Raw genomic sequence first — 25,217 nt, forward strand, 5'->3', positions numbered from 1 at the left:
ATTTCTCAGCAGAAACTCTACAAGCCAGAAGGGAGTGGCATGATATACTTAAAGTGATGAAAGGGAAGAACCTACAACCAAGTTTACTTTACATGTCAAGGATCACATTCAGATTCGATGTAGAAATCAAAAGCTTTACAGACAAGCAAAAGCTAAGAGAATTCAGCACCACCAAATCAGCTCTACAACAAATGCTAAATGTACTTCTCTAAGTGGGAAACACAAGAGAAGAAAAGTACCTACAAAAACAAACCCAAAACAATTAAGAAAATGGTCACAGGAACATACATATTGATAATTACCTTAAATGTGAATGGATTAAGTGCTCCAACCAAAAGACACAGGCTTGCTGAATGGATACAAAAACAAGACCCATCTATATGCTGTCTACAAGAGACCCACTTCAGATCTAGGGACACATACAGACTGAAAGTGAGGGGATGGAAAAAGATATTCCATGCAAATGGAAATCAAAAGAAAGCTGGAGTAGCAATACTCCTATCAGGCAAAATAGACTTTAAAATAAAGAATGTTACAAGAGACAAGGAAGGACACTACACAATGATCAAGGGATCAATCCAAGAAGAAGATATAACAATATTAAATATATATGCACCCAACACAGGAGCACCTCAATACATAAGGCAACTGCTAACAGCTATAAAAGAGGAAATCGATAGTAACACAAAAATAGTGGGGGACTTTAACACCTCACTTACACCAATGGACAGATCATCCAAAATGAAAATAAATAAGGAAACACAAGCTTTAAATGACACAATAGACCAGATACATTTAATTGATATTTATAGGACACCCCATCCAAAAACAGCAGATGACACTTTCTTCTCAAGTGGGCATGGAACATTCTCCAGGATAGATCACATCTTAGGTCACCAATCAAGCCTCAGTAAGTTTAACAAAACTGAAATCATATAAAGCATCTTTTCTGACCACAATGCTATGAGATTAGAAATGAATTAGAGGGAATAAAAAGTAAAAAACACAAACATATGGAGGCTAAACAATACATTACTAAATAACCAAGAGATCACTGAAGAAATCAAAGAGGAAATCAAAAAATACCTAGAGACAAATGACAATGAAAACACGGTGATCCATAACCTATGGGATGCAGCAAAAGCAGTTCTAAGAGGGAAGTTTATAGCTATACAAGCCTACCTCAAGAAACAAGAAAAATCTCAAGTAAACAATCTAACTTTACACCTAAAGGAACTAGAGAAAGAAGAACAAACAAAACCCAAAGTTAGCAGAAGGAAAGAAATCATAAAGACCAGAGCAGAAATAAATGAAATAAAAACAAAAAAACAATAGCAAAGATCAATAAAACTAACAGCTGGTTCTTTGAGAAGATAAATAAAATTGATAAACCATTAGCCAGACTCATCAAGAAAAAGAGGGAGAGGACTCAAATCAATAAAATTAGAAATGAAAAAGGAAAAGTTACAACAGACACCGCAGAAATACAAAGCATCCAAAGAGACTACTACAAGCAACTCTATGCCAATAAACTGGAGAACCTGGAAGAAATGGACAAATTCTTAGAAAGGTATAACCTTCCAAGACTGAACCAGGAAGAAATAGAAAATATGAACAGACTAATCACAAGTAATGAAATTGAAACTGTGATTAAATATATTCCAGCAAACCAAAGTCCAGGACCAGATGGCTTCACAGGTGAATTCCATCAAACATTTAGAGAAGAGCTAACACCCATCCTTCTCAAACTCTTCCAAAAAATTGCAGAGGAAGGAACACTCCCGAACTCATTCTATGAGGCCATCATCACCCTGATACCAAAACCAGACAAAGATACTACAAAAAAAGAGAAAATTACAGACCAAAATCACTGATGAATATAGATGCAAAAATCCTCAACAAAATACTAGCAAACAGAATCCAACAACACATTAAAAGGATCATACACCATGGCCAAGTGGCATTTATCCCAGGGATGCAAGGATTCTTCAATATACAAGTCAATCAATGTGATACACCATAATAACTAACTGAAGGAAAAAACCATATGATCATCTCAATAGATGCAGAAAAAGCTTTTGACAAAATTCAACACCCATTTATGATAAAAATTCTCCAGAAAGTGGGCATAGAGGGAACCTACCTCGACATAAGAAAGGCCATATACGACAAACCCACAGCAAACATCATTCTCAATGGTGAAAAACTGAAAGCATTTGCTCTAAGATCAGGAACGACACAAGGATGTCCACTGTCACCACTATTATTCAACATAGTTTTGGAAGTCCTAGCCACGGCAATCAGAGAAGAAAAAGAAATACAAATTGTAAAAGAAATAAAACTGTCACTGTTTGCAGATGCCATGATAGTATATATAGAGAATCCTAAAAATGCCACCAGAAAACTACTAGAGCTAATCAGTGAATTTGGTAAAGTTGCAGGATACAAAATTAATGCACAGAAATCTCTTGCATTCCTATATACTAATGATGAAAAATCTGGAAGAGAAATTATGGAAAAACTCCCATTTACCATTGCAACAAAAATACCTAGGAATAAACCTACCTAGGGAGACAAAAGACCTGTATGCAGAAAACTATAAGACCCTGATGAAAGAAATTAAAAATGATACCAACAGATGGAGAGATATACCATGTTCTTGGATAGGAAGAATCAATATTGTGAAAAGACTATACTACCCAAAGCAATCTACAGATTCAATGCGATCCCTATCAAATTACCAATGGCATTTTTTACGGAACTAGAACAAATCATCTTAAAATTTGTATGGAGACACAAAAGACCCCGAACAGCCAAGGCAGTCTTGAAGGAAAACAACGGAGCTGGAGGAATCAGGCTCCCTGACTTCAGACTATACTACAAAGCTACAGTAATCAAGACAATATGGTACTGGCATAAAAACAGAAACATAGATCAATGGGAACAAGATAGAAAGCCCAGAGATAAACCCACACACCTATGGTCAACTAATCTATGACAAAGGAGGCAAGGATATACAATGGAGAAAAGACAGTCTCTTCAATAAGTGGTGTGGGAAAACTTGACAGCTACATGTAAAAGAATGAAATTAGAACACTCCCTAACACCATACACAAAAATAAACTCAAAATGGATTCAAGACCTAAATGTAAGACTGGACACTATAAAACTCTTAGAGGAAAACATAGGAAGAACACTCTTTGACATAAATCACAGCAAGATCTTTTTTGATCCACCTCCTAGAGTAATGGAAATAAAAACAAAAATAAGCAAATGGGACCTAATGAAACTTCAAAGCTTTTGCACAGCAAAGGAAACCACAGACAAAACGAAAAGACAACCCTCAGAATGGGAGAAAATATTTGAAAATGAATCAACAGATAAAGGATTAATCTCCAAAATATATAAACAGCTCATGCAGCTCAATATTAAAGAAACAAACAACCCAATCCAAAAATGGGTAGAAGACCTAAATAGACATTTCTCCAAAGAAGACATACAGATGGCCAAGAAGCACATGAAAAGCTGCTCAACATCACTAATTATTAGAGAAATGCAAATCAAAACTACAATGAGGTATCACCTCACATCACTTAGAATGGGCATCATCAGAAATCCTACAAACAACAAATGCTGAAGAGGGTGTGGAGAAAAGGGAATCCTCTTGCACGGTTGGTGGGAATGTACATTGATACAGCCACTATGCAGAACAGTATGGAGGTTCCTTAAAAAACTAAAAATAGAATTACCATATGATCCAGCAATCCCACTACTGGGCATATACCCAGAGAAAACCATAATTCAAAGACAACATGCACCCCAATGTTCACTGCAGCACTATTTACAATAGCCAGGTCATGGAAGCCACCTAAATGCCCATCGACAGACAAATGGATAAAGAAGTTGTGGTACACATATACAATGGAATATTACTCAGCCATAAAAAGGAACGAAACTGAGTCACTTGTTGAGACGTGGATGGATCTAGAGACTGTCATACAGAGTGAAGTAAGTCAGAAAGAGAAAAACAAATATCGTATATTAACACATGTATGTGGAACCTAGAAAACAGTACAGATGATCCGGTTTGCAGGGCAGAAGTTGAGACACAGATGTAGAGAACAAACGTATGGACACCAAGGGAGGAAAACCACAGTGGGATGGGGATGGTGGTGTGCTGAATTGGGCAATTGGGATTGACATGTATGCACTGATGTGTATAAAATTGATGACTAATAGGAACCTGCAGTATATAAAAACAAACAGAACAAAACAACTAATACTAAACTTTCTTTCTGGTATTTGTATGGAAATATGTTAATACAAATGTTTCAGATATTACATGAAATTTCTAAAAATCTTATATGTTCTGGTATAATGTTGTAAGTCATAATTCTAGTTATTACTTTAAAATGTGTATCTCAGAAATAAGTAAATTTCCTTGTCAACTGTATTATTATGAACTTTCATCAAATCTTTAACCGTGGTCATTTTTAAGTCTTTTGTCATTTACAGACAGCTCTGGGTACTCTGATACTTCTGCAAATATGTTCCTATAAAAGGGTTTCATCTTCAAGGAATTCATGGAAAAGATTCTGACAAGTACAGGTTTCTGGTAACTGACTATACTGCTGAACTGAATGAATAAGCATTTTCAGAACTGTAATGGAAAACTGATGAATTCATAAAAGTGCTAACAAAAGATCAAGATGAAAAAAAAATTAATTACATGGGACTGAGTGAACTGATGAGGATGATTATAATTTTTGTGACTTTCTGTTTGAATAAAAAAAAAATCCCACAAGGACTCAGAGACAAAAAATATACAAATCAATTCTCACTGCGAAGTAAAGGAGCTGTTACAGTGGAGGATTACTGGACTGAATGTCAATGTTATGACATAGTATGAGTATGTTTCGTGTTTGGTAATTGCAATCATTGTTGCTTTTCTTGTGGTCATCCATTTATATATATATATATATATATATATATATATATATATATAGGTGGTCAGCTTAATGAAGGAGAGTACTTCACTAAGAAGAGATAAGACACACATAAATTAGTATCAATCATAAACCTAGATGAGAAACATGATGTTCATTACACAGTGATTTTTTGTTCTGTTTCTTTAGCTTAAGGAAATTAAAAGGAAGGTTTAATAGGAAAAGAAAAATTGCCAATTAAAATGAAAAACATAATCTTATTAGATGTGGCAGCTATTAAAACAATTTGCCATTCTTCATTAAAATTTTTTGTGATTTAATTGAAAACATAAGGACTTCCCTGGTGGTCCAATGGGTAAGACTCTGTGCTCCAAATGCAGGGGGCCCGGATTCGATCCCTGGTCGGGGAACTAGATCCCGCATGCATGCCGCAACTAAAGAGTTTGCATGCTGCAACTAAAGTCCACATGTCACAACTAAGAAGTCCGCATGCTGCAACGAAGACCCCACATGCAGCAACTACGACCCGGCATGGAATGAATGAATGTAATGACCACACTCAATTTTAGAAAATGAAGACAAGGAAAAAACTACTCTCAAATCTATAACATAAATCTTTAACATATCCACTATGATAATTTTGTCTAACATTTTATTCTGTAATTACTCATTTACGTTTCTGACTCTTCCAACTAGAATCTGAGAACCAAGAAAACAAGAGTCATATTATAAGGAATCAACAGTTGTTTACCATAGTTATTATTTATGCATAATAATATACAACTTGTTGTTCTGGGTTTGGTGTCTGGGAAAATATATCCTGGATATATTTTCAAGTTATTTAGGTAAACTTCCTAAATAAAACTTGATAATCAAATCCAGGAGATACTACAAGAAGCACTTCATAATAATAGTCCATGTATTTCTTTGATATGTCTAAATTTCCCAATAATGTGTCCAGATGAAGATTGTCTGTTTGTTTGTTTGTTTGTTTATGGCTGCATTGGGTCTTCATTGCTGTGCACAGGCTTTCTCTAGTTGCGGTGTGCAGACTTCTCATTGAGGTGGCTTCTCTTGTTGCGGAGCACAGGCTCTAGGCGCACAGGCTCAGTAGTTGTGGCACACGGACTCAGTAGTTGTGGCTCACAGGCTCTAGAGCACAGGCTCAGTAGTTGTGGCACACTGGGCTTAGTTGCTCCGTGGCATGTGGGATCTTCCCGGACCAGGGCTCAAACCTTTGTCCCCTGCATTGGCAGGCGGTTTCTTAACCACTGTGCCACCAGGGAAGCCCTCCTTCACTCTTTTCTTTGACACTTCATGAGCTGTTTCAATCTAAGACCTCATTTTTTTTTTTAAAGGAAGTTTACCTCCATTATTTCTTCAGGTTATTTCCTCTTCTCCATCTTTCTCTCTCCACCTTTCTGGGGCTCCTGTTATCTGGATTCTACTTCTATTCTCCATATGATATTGTTTTATTTTTTATATATAGATTCTCTCTGCCTTTCTAGGGATTTTCTTAATCTGAACTTTCCATTAATTATTTTCTTCCTTGGCTATATTTATCCCATATATTGCATTCTTTACTTCAACCATTAAAATAGCCTTCCATACCTAAAATTTCTACTTCTTTCTTATAATATTTTCTTTGTTTCAAATTATTTTCCCTTATGCCCTTATACGTTTATTACACTGATTTGTTTCCTCTCCAAAGTTGCTTTAAGGACTGATCTGGGTAGAAGATCAGATTTTTAGTCTCCTAAATCTTGACACACCCAGGAACAACTTTCAATATAAGTTTCCTAATGCATGCACTTTTGAATAAAAATATTAGTTGCTCCTAATATTACAAGCATCCTGGAGAAAAATCTGAGAAACACAATTCCAAATACTGAGTTATTATTATATAAATATACTATTGTCAGAAATAGGTACATACATAAATCCAGATATCCTGAAATAAAATGACCCTATGAATGTGAAACAAGTGATATCAGCCATCTATAGCAACAGCTCACCACAAGACATGGTCTATAACTCCAGGTTTAATCAAGGTGATTGGGACAGATTTTCAGAAAACACATGACCTGACATTAATGTAAAAGGAAGCTGCAAAGCAATGAACTGCATTATAAAGAGAGAAAAAAAGAATGTTATCAAGATGGTGACAGTCTTTAAACATAATCCAACTCCTTATTCTGGTAGCAGATTCACTAAGCAAGTAACTTCCCAATTATGATGTGTTTCCCAAGATTATTTTAAGGAAGAGTAAGATAAGCAAATCTGGCATTCTTGACAGTTTATGTTTTTATCATTAATGATTAAATGACATTCTTTCCTACCTTCATTTCTGAGATTCTGTCTTGGGTCAGCCCACCTGACCAACTCTAGGTATACTGACAAAACCAAAAGGAGTCTAGTATATTACAATAATCTGTGAAAGAGGTTAAGTAAGGATCTGAACCAACCCACAGCCATGAAGAAGATGGAGTCTGAAAATAATAAAGAAATCAGATATAAAAGTCATATCTAGGAAGCTTCAAATTAATTAATTAGAAAAAAATATTTAGAAGGGTACCACTTGGTGACTGATTCAGTTAGGCGAAGGCAGAGAATACAATGAGAGACAGACAGACACATTTTTCACAAAAGGAGAGGAGGTAACTTCTCAGGAGACACTGAGTATTACGAAAGAAAATACTGTAGCTCAGAACCATAATCTTTACATATATAGGTATCATTATTTGTTACTCATATAATCATTAAAACATTATTCTGAAGTACACTAAAAGGATACCACTTTTGTAGTAAACACATTAAAGTTACTATACATACCTGAAAGTAACAATCATTTCTTTTGGAGGGAAAAGGCTACTTTTAAAATTTCTACTAATTTAAACATGCATTAATCCAAAATTATGAATACTGTGGGTTTTTTTACATTGAATGTTTCTACTTGTTTTCTGCTTGTTCACTTGATCTCTTCCCATCTGTCCACATTGTTTGGTCCATCAAATATTCTTCTCTTATGTCTTGATCCTTGATCTTTCTAGAGTCTTCCTTTCCACCCTGACTTTCCTATCTTAAAATAAACCTGATCCAACCTTTCTTCTTCTTCTCTATCAATATTTCTCAGCCTTGACCAATCTTGGAGTTGTAGTTATCTACCCCTATGTGGAGGACTACTATCAATACTCCTTCATGCCCAAACTCTAATCTCATCAATCCATTTGCATGCTAAACGTCTCTACCTAAATACCTTGTTAGTAAATGAATACCCATCCTTCCCAAGCTCCAGCCATTCAGTTCACTGACAATTACTACCAGTTCCTTCCTGGGTAATATATGTCCCATCAGTCTGACTTCATTATTCTCATTCAGGTACTCAATACATTTGGCTACGTTATATTAAAAATCTAATTGGTTTCTCTGTTCCAGCATTAGCTCCTTTTAATCTTCTTATATGCTACAGCCAGATGAACCTTCCTAAACAACAGGTTTTATCTTTTTTTCCCAGCTCAAACACTAACACTCTCAACCCTTTGGCCTAGTATCTAAGGGTGTTATTTTTCTTAATTCATATCAAATAACAGCATCACCATCACTTTACACAGCCTGTGTATTCTTTTTTTTTTGCGGTACGCGGGCCTCTCACTGTTGTGGCCTCTCCCGTTGCGGAGCACAGGCTCCGGACGCGCTGGCTCAGCGGCCATGGCTCACGGGCCCAGCCACTCCGTGGCATGTGGGATCTTCCCGGACCGGGCCACAAACCCGTGTCCCCTGCATCAGCAGGCGGACTCTCAACCACTGCGCCACCAGGGAAGCCCCTGTGTATTCTCATTTATGTGCCACTGCTTGTGCTGTTTTGTATTTCTGGGATTAGGAGTCTAGCCCCGATCCCGATCCCTATTCTCCATATGGCTAAATTCTACATGCTCTTTAAGCATCAGGTAAAATGTTACATTCTCTGGACATCTCCTTCCCTCAGTTGAAAGTAATTTCCTCTGACCCTGAACTCTTATTATAATGTAGATCATTAAAGAAGTTAAAACTACATATCTTGAAATTATTTATATACACATTTCTTTTCCTTTTAGATTTTATCTTTCCTAAAGGGAGGATCCATTTACAGTATATACTTATTTCTGCCAAAGCAACTAACCAGGATCTTAGATTTAGAAAGAACTTAATATATACTTGTCAAATGAAAAACAGTTTCGACACTCTTGAGAAGGAATGTTTCATATTGCAGATACTCACAACCTGCAAGATTCCTTTTATTAATATGCGAAACTAAGGGTTTAAGGAGAGAGAAAGGGGTGGAGTACATGCATACATTAATTGGTTAAGAGTAGTGGATTCAGAATACACATGCTCACTCTCAAACTATTCCAGAAGTATTAGAGACACATTACAGAATTAGAGAATTATTATAAACCATAGAATATGGTTCAGATTCTTCTTTCTCTCAGTGAGAGAGAAGGGTCGCAGATGTAGAAAGTGTTCTTAAAAAATCAGACTTAAGGCGTCTAGACCTTGACAGGTAAATAGTTTAAGGAATCCTAAAACCCACCATACCATGTCTTAATATAAAAAATCCAAACAAGTACAACAATAAGAACATGATAAAATTCTTCATCCCACCAACCATCCAAAATTATGGAGAATTCCTTTCAGCTATCATTTCTGTGACTACAGATCTCTAATACTGCTTTATATGTGAAGGCTTCCAAGGTACATTAGGATTAATTTAACACTATTACCTTTAGAACCATGCTTGAGTTTGCTACATACCTATGAATTTAAGTTCCTGCTTTGTTAGTGTAGAATTGTCATCTCTGTCTAAAGAAAGGACACACTTTAATTTTGAATTTTTAATAACCAGTTCCTAAAACCTACCATGATAGACAAGTTGAGGAACTTAAGACATTATGAGGAGGAAAAATCAGTAGGGTTAAAGTCAAAAAGGGGGGAAGGGGAATTTTCAATCATTATAAATTTATTCTTCACTAAAATAAAAAGGTAGCACCCTAAATAAAGATATTATCAATGGCAGTACCATTTAATTAATTTAAAGCTCAGTGCTTTGTGACCACCTAGAGGGGTGGGATAGGGAGGGTGGGAGGGAGGGAGACGCAAGAGGGAAGAGATATGGGAACATATGTATATGTATAACTGATTCACTTTGTTATAAAGCAGAAACTAACACACCATTGTAAAGCAATTATACTCCATTAAAGATGTTAAAAAAAAAAAAAAAAAGAGCAACTTATTACCATTTCCAGCAGGGTAGAAGAAGGGTTGGGGATGTCTGCTGCATGTATGGAGAGGGATTTGGCCTGCTGAGATTTTATTTGGGTTTGTTTCGGATGAGAGGATAAATGGACAGACACAATCAGAAACGAGTTTATGGGGAGCTGCCGGAGTACTGAGGAGATATAAATGATCAAGGACACACCTATAATATACTAAACACAAATAATATGTGCTAATAGCTTTTCATTTTAACAGCCAAGGAATCTAAATACCTTGAAAAAAAGTATTTGACTAGCCATTTTTGACATTTGAAAGGTGATTTTTTCAAACAAAGTTATATATCTTAGTGGAGATGTAATAGCCATGGCATTTAGAAATGGACAGTGAGTATTTGGGTCGACTTTTCAAATTAATAAATGCAATGTTCTTTAAAAAATAATAATAATAATTCTTATAAATTCATTTCCATTTACACTAATTCCTTCACTCAGTAAGAACTTTTCAGGTTCTTCTTCTCTTGCAGTTTCAATGAGATGCTTATAAATTCATTTCACTTTATAAGTAGTTAACATGCATACTGAAAATGACTTTATCTCCCCAGTGGCTGATTCACCATCCAAATGTTAATATCCTTCTCTGTTTATCACTTAAAAGTCTCTGAAGGCTACCTTTCAGGAACTTAAAGAGATCCAAGAGACAAAGTAGCTTGCATGCTTTGAAATGGAAAAAGTCTTACTGTCTTATCTATAGTATATGTCTTATACTACTTAGCAAGGCTATATAGTACTCAGTCAAATTCCTTCCTACACAGGAACAAACATTGAAACAAACAGCAGCATTTGCTGTATCCTGGGATGTTAACAATTTATTGTATAAAAATAACACACCAACTAATTGGGTAAGAAGGAAAAACAAGTCTATTGTGATTAAAAAGAAATTAGATCTAGAATAATCTAGATCCTCTGTTCTCAATCTCCACACTGTTCACAGAGACAGCTTCTCCCATCAGTAATGCCTCATTACACACAGTGAATCTTTTTTCTTTTTTGGCAGCGCCGTGCGGCATGTGAGGTCTTAGTTCCCCAACCAGGGATGGAACCCGCGTCCCCAGCACTGGAAGCTTGGAGTCCTAACCACTGGCCCGCCGGGGAAGCCCCCCCACAGTGACTCTCAAATGATTCACAGATGTACTATGGAACTGTTCTGAGAACTACTCATCTTTGTTCTTACATCCCTACACCTCAATGCTTCCCTGAAATGAAAAGGGGACACATATGAAGAATAAAAATCTAGTTTCCTACAAACTATTCCGAAAAAACCTGGATAGGATCCCATATTTGAGGGAGAATGTTCACCCCCAAAATCAATTAGCATCCCTATTACTCTCAATCCTATAGGAGATATCTATGAATAACTGGTTGGCATTGCTTTGCCGCCTCCATCAAGTGAGATGTGTTTGATGAGCATGGCTGTGACAAATTCTGGGCGCCATAATTAAAGGGGATTCAACAGCGTAGGAAACGGGCACAGAAATCAATTAGCAATGTTACTGTGGCGAAAACAGATCCAAGCTCTCTAGCTACTTTTATCTTCTATTTCAAAGTTATATTAAAAGTGAGAACTGCCAAGACAAACAAATGAAGCAACTACATTACTGCAGCAAAGAACCAAGTTCCTACTCTGACAGAAACAAGACTGCCTAATGCAAAGTTTAATTCCTGAAGAAAATGAACACATTACAAAGAATAGATAGAACCTATTCAAGGGCTGTGTAGTAACTGATGACAATTTATTCATTTAACATTAATGGAGAGTCTATTAGATGATGAACTAAATACCAATGAAATAAAGAAAAAACTCAATTCCTATGCTAAACAGCTTTATACTCTAGTGAGGAAGAAAAACTATGAACAAATAAATAAATTATTAAACCACCTAGAAAGCACTAGAGCAAAATCATACCTGAAATAGGATGATGAAAACCAGGCTGACCATGTGCTAGTTTTTAACTGGGCTATGAAACTAAACTGCAATCCCTATATACACACAGTCCTCGTTTCATCATTATTATAAGCATTCTAAATACACCTACCAAATGAAACAGAAGTTAAACTTAGAGTTTAGTACTATTGTGACATCTAAATTCTCTTACTCAAGCTGGCTAGTTCCAAGGTACCACCAGAAAACAAAACGTTATTAATACAAGGCACTTCACTTCATGGACATCTATTCAAAGTTTACCATCCCCATACATTGTTTTCTAAAACAGTCAAATGACTATTTTGCCTTTCCAAATTGCCTTAAAAGTTTCAAAAATTTACTAAAAGATTTTTACATTATATCTTGCTCCTATCTGTTCAGTTTTCTTTTTCCTCTGTTAGTACAATAATTTGATTTCTTCAACTCTTAAGTTTCCTAAATTTCTCTGATCACATAAAATTCATCCCACTGGGCTTATGTTTTACAAACATATTGGTGAAGTGTTTTCCTGAAAGTATTTTTCTTTGTATTGATTATATTCTTATCTCCTTATTGAGAAACACCAATTTCAACGTACACCTGATTCATGTTGCTATACAACTAACACAACATTGTAAAGCAACTATACTCCAATAAAAAAATTAAAATACACACAATAAAGGGAAAAATGTATATGCATAAAAAAGTTTATGGAATATTTTACACATATTCAAAAAAACCACCACCATTAAGCCCTAAGATCCTCTATGAGAAACACCAAGTCAAGATATATGCTTAAAATTCAACATCTATGACTATTAAACATACACTATTTCCTTGGTTCTTATAGTTTTCAAAACAAGTCTCAGTGAAATAGTAAATTTTAATTTTATAAAGTTCTATATAATAAAACATTTTGACATGTATCAGATACTAGAGAGTAAATAATGAAAGTAATCCAGTCTTCAACTTTTCAGAATTTCCACTTTCTAACGGAAGAGTTTATGGGTTTGTCTTTTTTTTTTTAAGTTTCACAAATGTGAGACAAGTATGACTAAGATATAGATCACAGAAACAAAAACAACTGTCTGGAGGAGCAGCAGAAATAGAATGAAGAAAATATTAGATCATTATGTACAAGAACCCAGAAGTGGTTTTTTTGTTTTTGTTTCTATCAAAAGACTTTGGAAAAAACTCTGTAGGAGATAAATCTGTGCTTAGTTTTAAATTCTACTTTCATTAGTAAGGAAAGGAGGAAGGCCATACCAGCAGCAGACACAACCAAAGTCTATATCATAGATTTTGCAGACAACAGTCTATCAGGAAACTATGAGTAGATTATACTGATGCAGCAAGAAGTGGGAGAGAAGAAATGAGACTGGAACGGCAGGTCAGTGCCAGAAAAACTCCTTATGCCTTGCTAAACAATATGAATGTATCCCATTAATACCAGAAAATCCTTAAAGGATTTAAGTAAGACAGTGACATGGTCTGACCTGCATCTTTATTTATTAAAAAAAAATTTTAATATTTATTTATTCATTCATTTATTTTGGCTGCACCAGGTCTTAGTTGCGGCATGTGGGATCTTTAGTTGTGGCATGTGGACCTCTTAGTTGCGGCATGAATGTGGGATCTAGTTCCCTGACCAGGGATGGAAACTGGACCCCATGCATTGGGAGCCTGGAGTCTTACCCACTGGACCACCAGGGAAGTCCCTGATCTGCATCTTTACATAGACCCTAATAGATTCCGGTAACACCTAGAGAATGAGCTGGATAACAGAATGAAGGTTAAGAGGTTGCTGAAAGAGTTCATATGACAAATTACGTAGAACTGCCAAAGCAGGAGCAGTGGAAACATAAAGGAAAAGACAAGTTAAAGTGATGAATAACAGGAAAAACCTTTAAAAAAACAAATGGTGACAAACTAAACTCTTCCCTCTCATTTCTTTAAGTCCCTAGCATAACTCTGGTTTAGAACTTTTAATTCTTTTAATCTATCATATAGAGATAAGGAACACCAGAGAAGAAGCAGGCTTAGAGTGCGAATGTAAGAAGAACTGAGGTTTATTATGTTGTTGGGAATGAGTCTGAAAATCAAGATAAAATTCTACACTAGAGGCAGAGATTTGGCAATCTAACGAATATAGATGACTGCTCCATCTGTAGGTATGAATAAGATATCTTCCAACAGAATAGGCAGAGAATGAGAAGTGAATAAGTAGAGGAGAGGATCCTGGGAATAAAACAAGAGGTATACAAAGAAATCGTAAAAGATACTGTCAATACTCTCAGGAAGACATTGCTGTAAAGACCTACTTTCAAAAAAAAGATCTGAAATAAATAATCTAACCTCCTATCTTAAGGAATCAGAAAAAGAAGAGCAAATGAAACTCAAAGCAAGCAGAAGGAAGAAAAAAAATAAATAGCAGAAATACAATAAAGAAAAGGAAAACTATTTTTAAAAAAAGAATGAAATCACAAGTTGGTTTAAAAGAACAAAATGGCATATAAAGCAAGTATACTCCAATTAAAAGAAAAGAACAAAATTGCTAAACTTCAGCTAAACTGACAAAGGAAAAAGGACTCAAATATACTATAATCAGGAATAAAAGGGGATATTACTACCCCCATTACCAAAAAAAGTTTTAAAGGATTATGAAGAGAATACTATGAATAACTGTATGCCAACAAATTTTAAAATTCTAGATGAAATGGGCAAATTCTTAGAAACATCCAAACTACAAAAATTGATACAAGATATAAATAGATTTTTCACAAAAGAAAATATACAAATGGCCAAAAAGAACATGAAAAGATGCTAATTCATTAGTCATAAGGTACATGCAAATTGAAACCACAATGAGATACCATTTCACACTACTTGGATGGCTAGGGAAAAAAAAGAAAAAGAAAATAACAAGTCTTGGTGAGGATGTGCTGAAGTTAGAACCCCATATACTACTAATGGAAATGTAAAGTAGTACAGCTGCTGTGGGAAACAGTTTGGCAGTTCCTCAAAAAGTTAAACAGGAGTTACCATAATGACCCAGCAATTCTAACCTAAGTATATACACAAGACAAATAAAAAAAATATGTTCACACAAAAACTTGTGTGAAAGTTCACAGTAGTTTCATACCAGTCAAGAAGTGGAAACAACCCAAATGTCCATCAACTGATGACTGGATAAACCAAATGTGGTGTATATCCATATAATGTGTATCATCAAGCCATAGAAAAAAAAGAATGAAGTGCTGATATGTGCTACAACATAGACAAAACTTATGCTTAAATATGGAAAACATTATGCCAAGTAAAAGGAACCAGATACGAACTCCCTCTACATGTAGTGTCAACAAAAGGCAAATCCATAGAGACAGAAAGTATATTACTGATTGCCAGGGTATGGGGGGGGAGGAATATATTGGGATGTATGTGATTTATTTCCAGATTGATAAAAATGTTCTGGCATTAGGCTTCCCTGGTGGTGCAGTGGTTAAGAATCCGCCTGCCAATGCAGGGGACACGGGTTCGAGCCCTGGTCTGGGAAGATCCCACAAGCCGCGGAGCAACTAAGCCTGTGTGCCACAACTACTGAGCCTGCGCTCTAGAGCCCGTGAGCCACAACTACTGAAGCCCGTGTTCCACAACTACTGAAGCCTGTGCGCCTAGAGCCCGTGTTCCACAACAAGAGAAGCCACAGCAACGAGAAGCCCACACACTGCAACAAAGAGTAGCTCCGCTCTCAGCAACTAGAGAAAACCCCCGTGCAGCAGCGATGACCCAATGCGGCCAAAAATTAAATAAATGAATAAAATAAAATAAAATAAAATAAAAATGTTCTGGCATTAGACAGTGGTTACAGTTGCACCACATTATGAATACAGTTGACCCTTTACCAATATGGATTTGAACTGCATGGGTCCACTTACATGTGAATTTTTTTCAACAGTAAGTACTGCATTACTACATGATCCTCGGTTGGTTGAATCCATGGATGCGAAACTGACAATAGGGATGAAAGCTGTATACAAAGGGCCAACTATAAATTTTATGCAATTTTTTTTACATGTGAGGAGCGTCAGGGCCCCTAACCCCTGAGTTATTCAAGGGCCAACTGTATACCAAAAACCTTTGAATTATATACTTTTAAATGGTTAAAATTGTAACTTTTATATTACATAAATTTTACTTCATTAAAAACTTTGGGGGGAAAAGATAAGATACTGGAGAAGTAGAACAAGAACCATTTACTCTGAAAAAGGATGAGAGAAGTATGAAAAAGAAATAAGGGGTGTAATTTTATACGTACATGCAAAACAATTAATTAAAGCAAAGGAATGATAAACAAAATTCAGGATAGTCATTAACCTTGGGGAACGCAATGGTGAAAAGCATGCACTATATTCAACAGTGCTGGTAACATTCTATTTCTTAAATTGGTGGTAGATTCCTGAGTGCTCATTTTATTAGTGTGGCCACATAACTTATACATATTGCTTTCAGTGTATCAAATGTTTCAGAATAAAAGCTGAAAAAGGATGTATGAAAATATGGCAAAATATTAACAGGTGTTATATCTGTAATAAATTCATAATCTCTGTACTTTTCTATAAATTTGAAGTATTTTATAATTTATAAAAAAGAGGAGAATGCTATAATGGAATACAGAAAGCTTCAAAAGAGAATGGCCAATTTCTCTGAAATGAAATCAAGTAAGATAAAAACCTGTCTCCTGAAATTGGCAACCAGAACTGGTCACTAGTAATTTATGGGAAAAAAGCTAACAAAAAAGGTGCTAAAACCAAAACTATTCAATAAATACATGTACCAATAAACCCTAACCCTGGAAATTATTTTAGTAACATCTTCTTAAAGTATGGCAGTTAGAATAATTGTGAGCAGACATGGTATGCAAAATAATGCCCCCCCACCTGTCCCCAAGGTGTCCATGCCTTAATGTCCAGCACCCGTGAATACATTACCTTAAACAGCAAAAGGGACTACACAAATTTATCTAAGTTAAGGACCCAGAGATGCAGAGCTTATCCTGAATTGTCTGGGTGGGCCCAATCTAATCATAAGAGTTCTCATAAAGTGTATCTGAGAACCAGACAGACTGAAGCATTAGAGGGACTTCCCCATAACTGATGGCTCTGAAGATGGAGGATGGGGGGCCACAAGGCAAGGAGAGCAGGCAGCCTCCCAAAGCTGGAAAATATAAGGAAAGAGATCTTCCTCTAGAGATTTTGAAAAGGTTCAAAGCCTGCCAACACCTTAATTTTAACCCAGTGAGGTCCATGTCAGACTTCTACAGAACTGTAATAAATTTGTATTGCTTTAAGTTTGTGATAATTTGTTTAAGCAACCATAAAAACCAAATACAGAAGAATAAAATGGAATGTAAATTCTTCTTTTTCTTTCCTCCCCCAGAGACAAGTCTCAAGGTTTTTATTGCTTGATGCTCAATATAATGAAGAAGAAAAAAAATTTTAAGCTAACATTTGACACCTCACACCCATTAGGATGGTTACTATCATAAAAAAAAAAAGCAAAAAAACATTAAGTGTTGGCAAGGATATTGAAAAATTGAAATCCTTGTACACTGTTGGTGGGAATATAAAATGGTGCAGTCACCATGGAAACAGATTTTGAAAATTAAAAATATAACTATAAAATAAATAAGCTACAAAGTTCTACTGTACAGCACAGGGATGTATAATAGCCAATAATGTATAATCACTTTAAATGGAGTATAATCTATAAAGATTTTGAATCACTATGTTGTACACCTGAAACTAATATAATACTGTAAATCAACTATACCTCAATTTAAAAAATTTTTAAATATAACTACTATATGACCCAGCAATTGCACTTCTGGGTAAAATGGAGATTCGAAAAGATATCTGAACATCCATGTTCAAAGCAGCTTATTTACAATAGCCAAAAGGTGAATGCAACCCAAGTGTCCCTTAACAGGTAAATGCTAAGATGTGGTATATGATACAATGCAGTATTAATATTATTCAGCCTTAAAAAGGAAGGAAATTCTGACACATGCTGTAACATGGATGCACCTTGAGGACATTATGCTAAGTGAAGTAAGTCAGTCACAAAAAGACAAATACTACATGATTCCAACTCACATGAGGTATCTAGAGTAGTCGAATTCATATAAACAAAGTAAAACACTGGTTGTCAGGGGCTGGGGGGAGGGGGAAATGGGGAGCTGTTGTTTAATGACTATAGTTTCAGTTTTTGTAAGATTAAAAAATTCTGGAGATTGGGTGTACAACAATGTGAATATATTTAACACTACTTAACTGTACACTTAAAAATGGTTAAAATGGCAAATTTATATTATGTGTATTTTACCACAATTAAAACAAAAAAAATGGAAGATATTTGAAAAAAGAGAAAACACAAACATATGGATTTTTCCAACTAAGTCCAAGCAACTCTCCTTCAATCCTCCACAGGCTAAATATTACTTCACTAGGTGCCAATTCTACACTTGTCTTCGTAATTGAAAATATAAGTCCAGAGCAATTAGGCGAGAAAACAAAATAAAAGACATCGAATTGGAAGGGAAGAAGTAAAACCATCACTATTTGCAGATGACATAATACTATATGTAGAAAACCCTACAGACTCCACAAAAGAAAATGTTAAACAAATAAACAAATTCAGTAAAGTGGCAGAATATAAAATCAATATACAAAATCAGTTGCATTTCTATACACTAATAACAAACTATCAGAAAGAGAAATTAATAAAACAATCCCACTAACAACTGCATCATAAAGAATAGTACATAGGAATTAATTTAACCAAGGAGGTGAAAGATGTCTACTAAATGTCATCTCTCTAAATGACATTAATGAAAGAAATTGAAGGCACAAACAATGGAAAGATATTCCATAGTCACGGGCTGGAAGAATTGATATTGTTAAAATGTCCACACTACCCAAAGGAAGCCAGAGATTCAGTGTAAACCATATGAAGATTCCAACGGCACTTTTCCGAGAAATAGAGAAAACAATCCTAAAATTTGTATGGAACCACAAAAGGCCCCAAATAGACAAAGCAATCGTGAGAAAGAACAACAAACCTGGAGGCATCATGCTCCCTGACCTCAACTATATTACAAAGCTACAGTAGTCAAAACAGTATGCTACTGGCATAAAAGCAGACACATAGATCAGTGGAACAGAACAGGGAGCCCAGAAATACATCCAAGCATATACGGTCAATTTGTGGCAAAAGAGACAAGACTATACAATGGGGACAGGACAGCTGCTGCAATAAATTGTGCTGGGAAAGCTGGACAGCCACATGCAAAAGGATGACACTGGACCACTGACTTATACTATACACAAAGATCAACTCAAAATGGATTAAAGACTTGAATGTAAGACCTGAAACCATAAAACTCCTATAAGAAAACATAGGCAGTAAGCTCCTTGACATTGCTCTTGGTGATGATTTTTTGGACTTGATACCAAAAACAAAAATAAACAAGTGGTAATACATCAAAAATAAACAAGTGGTAAAAAGCTAACACAAAGCCAAGGAAACCATCAACAAAATGAAAAGGTAACCTACTAAAAGAGAGAAAGTATCTGCAAATCATACACAGCTGACCCTTGAATATGGATTTGAACTGCGCAAGTACACTTAATGTTTTTTTTTTCAATAAACATAGTACCTGTATTTTCATTTTACAAATCTTTAAGTGTGGGAGGAAGTTTGTGTTTGCTTCGAAATCATCATATGTGGAATCAAATGAACCAGGGCTTAAGTTTTTTTTTTTTTTTTTTTTTTTTGGCGGTATGCGGGCCTCTCACTGCTGTGGCCTCTACCGTTGCGGAGCACAGGCTCCGGACGCGCAGGCTCAGCGGCCATGGCTCACGGGCCCAGCCGCTCCGCGGCATGTGGGATCCTCCCAGACCGGGGCACGAACCCGCGTCCCCTGCATCGGCAGGCGGACTCTCAACCACTGCGCCACCAGGGAAGCCCAGGGCTTAAGTTTTGATTCTATCTAAACTGTTTCTGCTTCCTGCTTTGGGTGAGTCATTTGTCATTTCCTTTGTTTCTAAGGCAGAGATAGCAGTACTTGATTTTCAACTGCTCAGGGCTCAGCACACCCCAACCCCTAGTTGTTTCAACTGTTGAAGGGTCAATTGTATCTGATAAGGGGTTGATATCCAAAATATATAAAGAACTCCTATAATTCAAGAGGGAAAAAAATCCGATTAAAAACTGAGCAGAGGATCTGAAGAGACATTTTTTCAAAGAAGACACACAGATGGCCAACAGACATATGAAAAGATGCTTAACATCGCTAATCATCAGGGAAATGCAAATCAGAGTCACAAGATATCACCTCACATCTGTTAGAATGGCTATTATCAAAAATACAAGCAATAAGTATCGGTGAGAATGTGGAAAAAAGGGAACCCTTGTTGGTGAGACTGTAAATTGGTGCAGCCACTATTGGGAAACTGTTTGGAGGTTCCTTTAAAAAACAAAAAAGTCCTACCACATGGATCCACTTCTGGGTATTTATTTGAAGAAGACAAAAGTACTAATTCAAAAAGATATATGCACCCCCATGTTCGCTACAGCACTATTTACAATAGCCAAGACACGGAAACAACCTAAATGTCCATCAATGGATGGGATGGAATGGGTGATGGGGGTCAAATTTCCAGTTACAAAATAACCCAAGATTTTAAAGAAAACCTGTGTTCATTATATTAATCCCATGACATTAACTTCATTCACCCAGGCAAAGAAACATGACACTTGGCCTGTTAAATTAATACAACCCAGTACTATGTCAGTTAATAATGACAAAGGATTTAGGTGGCTCCCAACAGTATCTACTTCCTTTTTACCCCAAATATACTCTTTTCAAACTTTCAGCATGCCTCTAAATTCTAATATTCCAAAATTAAAGAGCAAGTCTAAATTTACCTGTGCAAACTGAAGATGACGTTTTATACTTTCCTATCAAAGAATGGTAACATATTTGGTTTATTCTTAAGAATGCTTCTAATCCCTTTTCCTCTAGATACCTAATATTCAAGAGTTCCTTTTTATCTGGAGTATTTATTCTAAGAGTCTGCAGTTCCAGGTTACACAGGGAAGCAAGAGTTATTTTAAAAATGTACCCATTAATAAAATGCTCATTATGGGTTTCCCATCCCAACCACACTAGCCCTCAAATCAACACAGTGTCTATGCCTGTTCATCATGCCATTAGTCTCTTGCTGGCTACAGATTTGCAAACACCTGACAATTTAATCCAAATGCAATGCAAAACGACTGCAAATTAAACTACATTAGCAAAATACGCAAGATTTCAGAAATTTAATGAAAATGTGTTGGGAAAACTGCTTGGAATCATTTAAACAGTCTTGAACAAATAAGAGGTATGTCAGCTAATGACTAAAAAAGATAATCAACAAAGATGATACTATATTCAAGAATTTTCTTTGAACAGCAAAGAATTAAGGAAGGTTCTTGGAACTGAAGAAACTCTCTACCACTTTTGCAAAAATAAACTCCATTATAATTATATCTTAAAAGTTAAAAAAAATGGTAGCATTTGCCTTATATTCTGATTTCAGAACCCAATCCTTCAAAAGATGCAAGTCCCTGTAAAAACCTGGCCTCAAATTAGACATAATCTAAAAGGCTATCTTATGTTTATTCACTAAATGGAATAGAGAGATAGAATAATAAAACTATTATTATTATTTTAATCCTAAAAATAAAATGCACATTCCCAGTTGTGGAAGAAGCAGCAAATTCCTGATGTAGGTACCAATCACCAACTGCACTGGCAAGCCAGAGCTCATAAGAACTAGAAAAAACTATCTGCAAAAATAGAAAAATGACTTTCATAAAGGTAGAACAACACTATCATCATTTTGCCTTACAAAGAGACAGTAAAAGCCAAACTGATGAACTAAGTTGACCTATTATCCTCCTGTAGGCAATCCACAAGAAGTTTTCACTAAGGTGCTGAACAATTGATTCAGAGCTAGGTTTCACTTCATCAATAGAACATGCAAGCTTTCAATTGGGATTCTCTACAAAAGGCAACCTTTGTAATAAATGAACCACCAGAGAAGATTCTAATAAAACTTACCATTGTGTATTGCATTCAGCAACTCTGAGAAAGCTTTTAAGTAAGGAAAAAAGGACTTCAGGTTAAGATCATTCTCAAACACACAAAAGAAATACATAGGCATAGGCTGCATCAGTATAATAAAATCTCAGTAAGTCTACCTTGGATCATTGCTTAAATCATTAAAACTACAAGCTTGGCTCAGTCTTCACATGGTATAAATTTCTAGATATCGCATTTCACTTGCCAATATATTACCTACTAAATTTAAAAAATATCTCAGATATACTGTCATAATGATGGCCAATCTCCTTAGTAATAAATAAAGCTACTTTTAAAAAGACATTTAGTAGTCTAACTATGTAATGTCTTTCTGGCTGAAAGTCAGTATCTATAAGATGCAATTCTATATAGGTAAATCCACCTTTGGTCACACAATAGTATTTATTATAACAAAAAACCTCATTTTATCATCTAACCTGATCAAACATTCTCAATTCCTAGACTTTAGTATAATAGGCTCAAGATATGCAGAGGCCTAAGCAAAAAAGATATCTAATGCCAATATACAAATATTAACATTAAGATTAGTGAAAACCAAAAAATTGAAAGTATTACTACATTGGGGAACAGAAGTCACAATTCTACAATGGAAGCACCATATTAAAAGGCCAGGAATCAACAAAATTTGGTCACAATTTGACTATAATATGGATCCTGAACACAGGACAAAGCAGCAAGTTAAGCTACCTTTGTAGGAGAAAGAAATCTATTCAATTAAGAAGCAACTGCATTTTAGAAAATTAAAATTTAAAGGTTCAGAAGTGGCATAATATACTAGAAAAAGCACTAGAGTAGGAGTCAAAAAGTCTGGGTTACCAACCCAGTTAGACAACTTACTAGTTGTTGGACAAGCTCCATCATGCCGATACTGCATGGAAATTTCTGTTGGGAAGGAGGAGAAAGGAAATCAGCAAAGAAGTTGCCAGTGAGTTAAGGGCAGAAAAGAAACAGGCGAGAAAAACAGGAAAACATTCACCTAAAAGTCTAGCTGAGCAGGGCAAACAGAAATGCAAGAACAGAAATTGTGAGCCAGTAATTGGGACATAAGGGGTAGGAGGACCAAACATGATGGCATTCTCACAAATCTTAACAGGACAGTGTAGAAATGTGTTTGCATGTATATGTGTGCAACGAATGAGGAAAAGACAGAAGGGCTTACAAATGAATCTGTATAACAAGCATTTAAGAATAAATGGATTCACTTCTATGAGGAAGTACAGCTAGGCAATGAGATAAACTAATGTGCTTTATATAATTCATTAGATGAGAACAGTGTATCAAACACATTTGAATGCTATGTTCAATTAGAAATTACAATTTAAGTATGAAAATTATTTAGTTTATATCTGAGCAGAAATCCATTATGACTTACATAACAATATAAAACTCATTAAGCTACACTCTGCTTACTTTCTTCTACCTTTCATTTTTGATGATGATAATGAATGAAAAGCCATTATTCTTATTCTTTTACTCCACCCAAATGAGGAGAACGAGCAGAGGGTGACATGGAGCAATAAAACACTGCTAAAAGCAAAATCTGCTCAGAAATGGGAAATAAATTTCCATATGACACTCCAAAGGAAAAGTAATCGATAAAACCAGTGCTAGGGCTTCCCTGGTGGCGCAGTGGTTGGGAGTCCGCCTGCTGATGCAGGGGACACGGGTTCGTGCCCTGGTCCGGGAGGATCCCACATGCCGCGGAGCGGCTGGGCCCGTGAGCCATGGCCGCTGGGCCTGCGCGTCCAGAGCCTGTGCTCCACGACGGGAGAGGCCACAGTAGTGAGAGGCCCACGTACTGCAAACAACAAACAAACAAAAAAACCAGTGCTAAGGCTGTGACTCAGAAGTCCTGGCCTGGGAACTCCCTGGCGGTCCAGGGGTTAAGACTCTGCACTTCCACTGCAGGAGGAAAGGGTTCGATCCCTGGTTGGGGAACTAAGATACCGCAAGCCGCCGCAGGAAGCCGCAGGAATTCTCTGGCTATTACTTAACCAAAAACATGACCTCTAGGAACCGTGTGCATAGCAGAGCCTTCCAGGCAACCATCACTCACACATCTACCTCAGAACTCAAGTCTAATCATGGGCCCACTCTGAATAACTTGAAATTAAGAAGAAAGACAAAGCAAGGTAGAGGAAGCCAGCACTCACTTGCAATCACTGTAATGTTAAAAGAACTTGACATTGGATACTGTTAAAAAATCAAACACTTAGGCCAGTTTAGTGTAAGTCCTTTCTAGATGACCCTCGAAAATGAGCCATGGTGGGAGAATTTGCCACCTTAATGCTTCATTAACAAATGCAATACAAGTGAGATTTTAAAAGGCTATTAAAGAGACAGACATGTTACATTATAGAGAAATGGTAGTTGTTTGGAATGGTGCTAAAAAATAATCAAAGGACACTCATGCAGAAGGATTTTCTCAGTGGGGACAAAAAACTGGAATATGGCTATTCTGGCCTTTGATCTAGTACTTTTATAGAAAGACAGCCATGACATAGGGCCAGCAAGTTTTCAGATCATCAGAAGCCAAAATAAAATCAGGGGATTTTCTAAGAAAGCAAATTCCAAGGTATATCCTGGTCTTAGCAGCATCCAATATCCTTTATGATTTTCATTTATAATCCAATATAATCAATGTATATAAAATCATGAACCTGAGTCATTTAGATGTGAATTATGTTCACTAACTGTAATTACTCCTTCATCTACAGTACTGTGTTAGTAACTCTACTCTCATGAGTTTATTTGATTAATATTTTATCTATATGATTCCCTTACCTGTTTACAGAATCAGTCTATTTCTAATTAAAATATTTTATCAAAAAAAGACTTCTCAGTTTCACTTT

General features: G+C 36.0%; 1 protein-coding gene across 12 annotated transcripts in view; it reads right to left on the reverse strand.

Annotated features, from left to right (window-relative positions):
- MLLT10 (MLLT10 histone lysine methyltransferase DOT1L cofactor) overlaps nt 1-25,217 on the reverse strand; it is a 244,697-nt gene that overhangs the window by 44,388 nt on the left and 175,092 nt on the right. For 9 of the 12 annotated variants that reach the window (XR_014015434.1, XM_081229500.1, XM_081229509.1 and 6 more), the window contains 2 exons: nt 23,203-23,247; nt 22,324-22,356 (listed from right to left, as the gene is read on the reverse strand). The exons of 2 other annotated variants lie outside the window; for them this stretch is intronic. Coding sequence is in view for 9 of the 10 variants with exons in the window: in XM_081229500.1 (XP_081085626.1) it covers nt 22,324-22,356; nt 23,203-23,247 (78 nt within the window). In the remaining variant the exon portion in view is untranslated. The remainder of the gene's footprint in view (nt 1-22,323; nt 22,357-23,202; nt 23,248-25,217) is intronic. One more of the 12 variants, XM_081229506.1, reaches the window with a different exon arrangement.

Source organism: Mesoplodon bidens (assembly GCF_964165515.1).
Source record: "Mesoplodon bidens genome assembly, chromosome: 3".
NCBI classification, from domain to species: Eukaryota; Metazoa; Chordata; class Mammalia; order Artiodactyla; family Ziphiidae; genus Mesoplodon; species Mesoplodon bidens.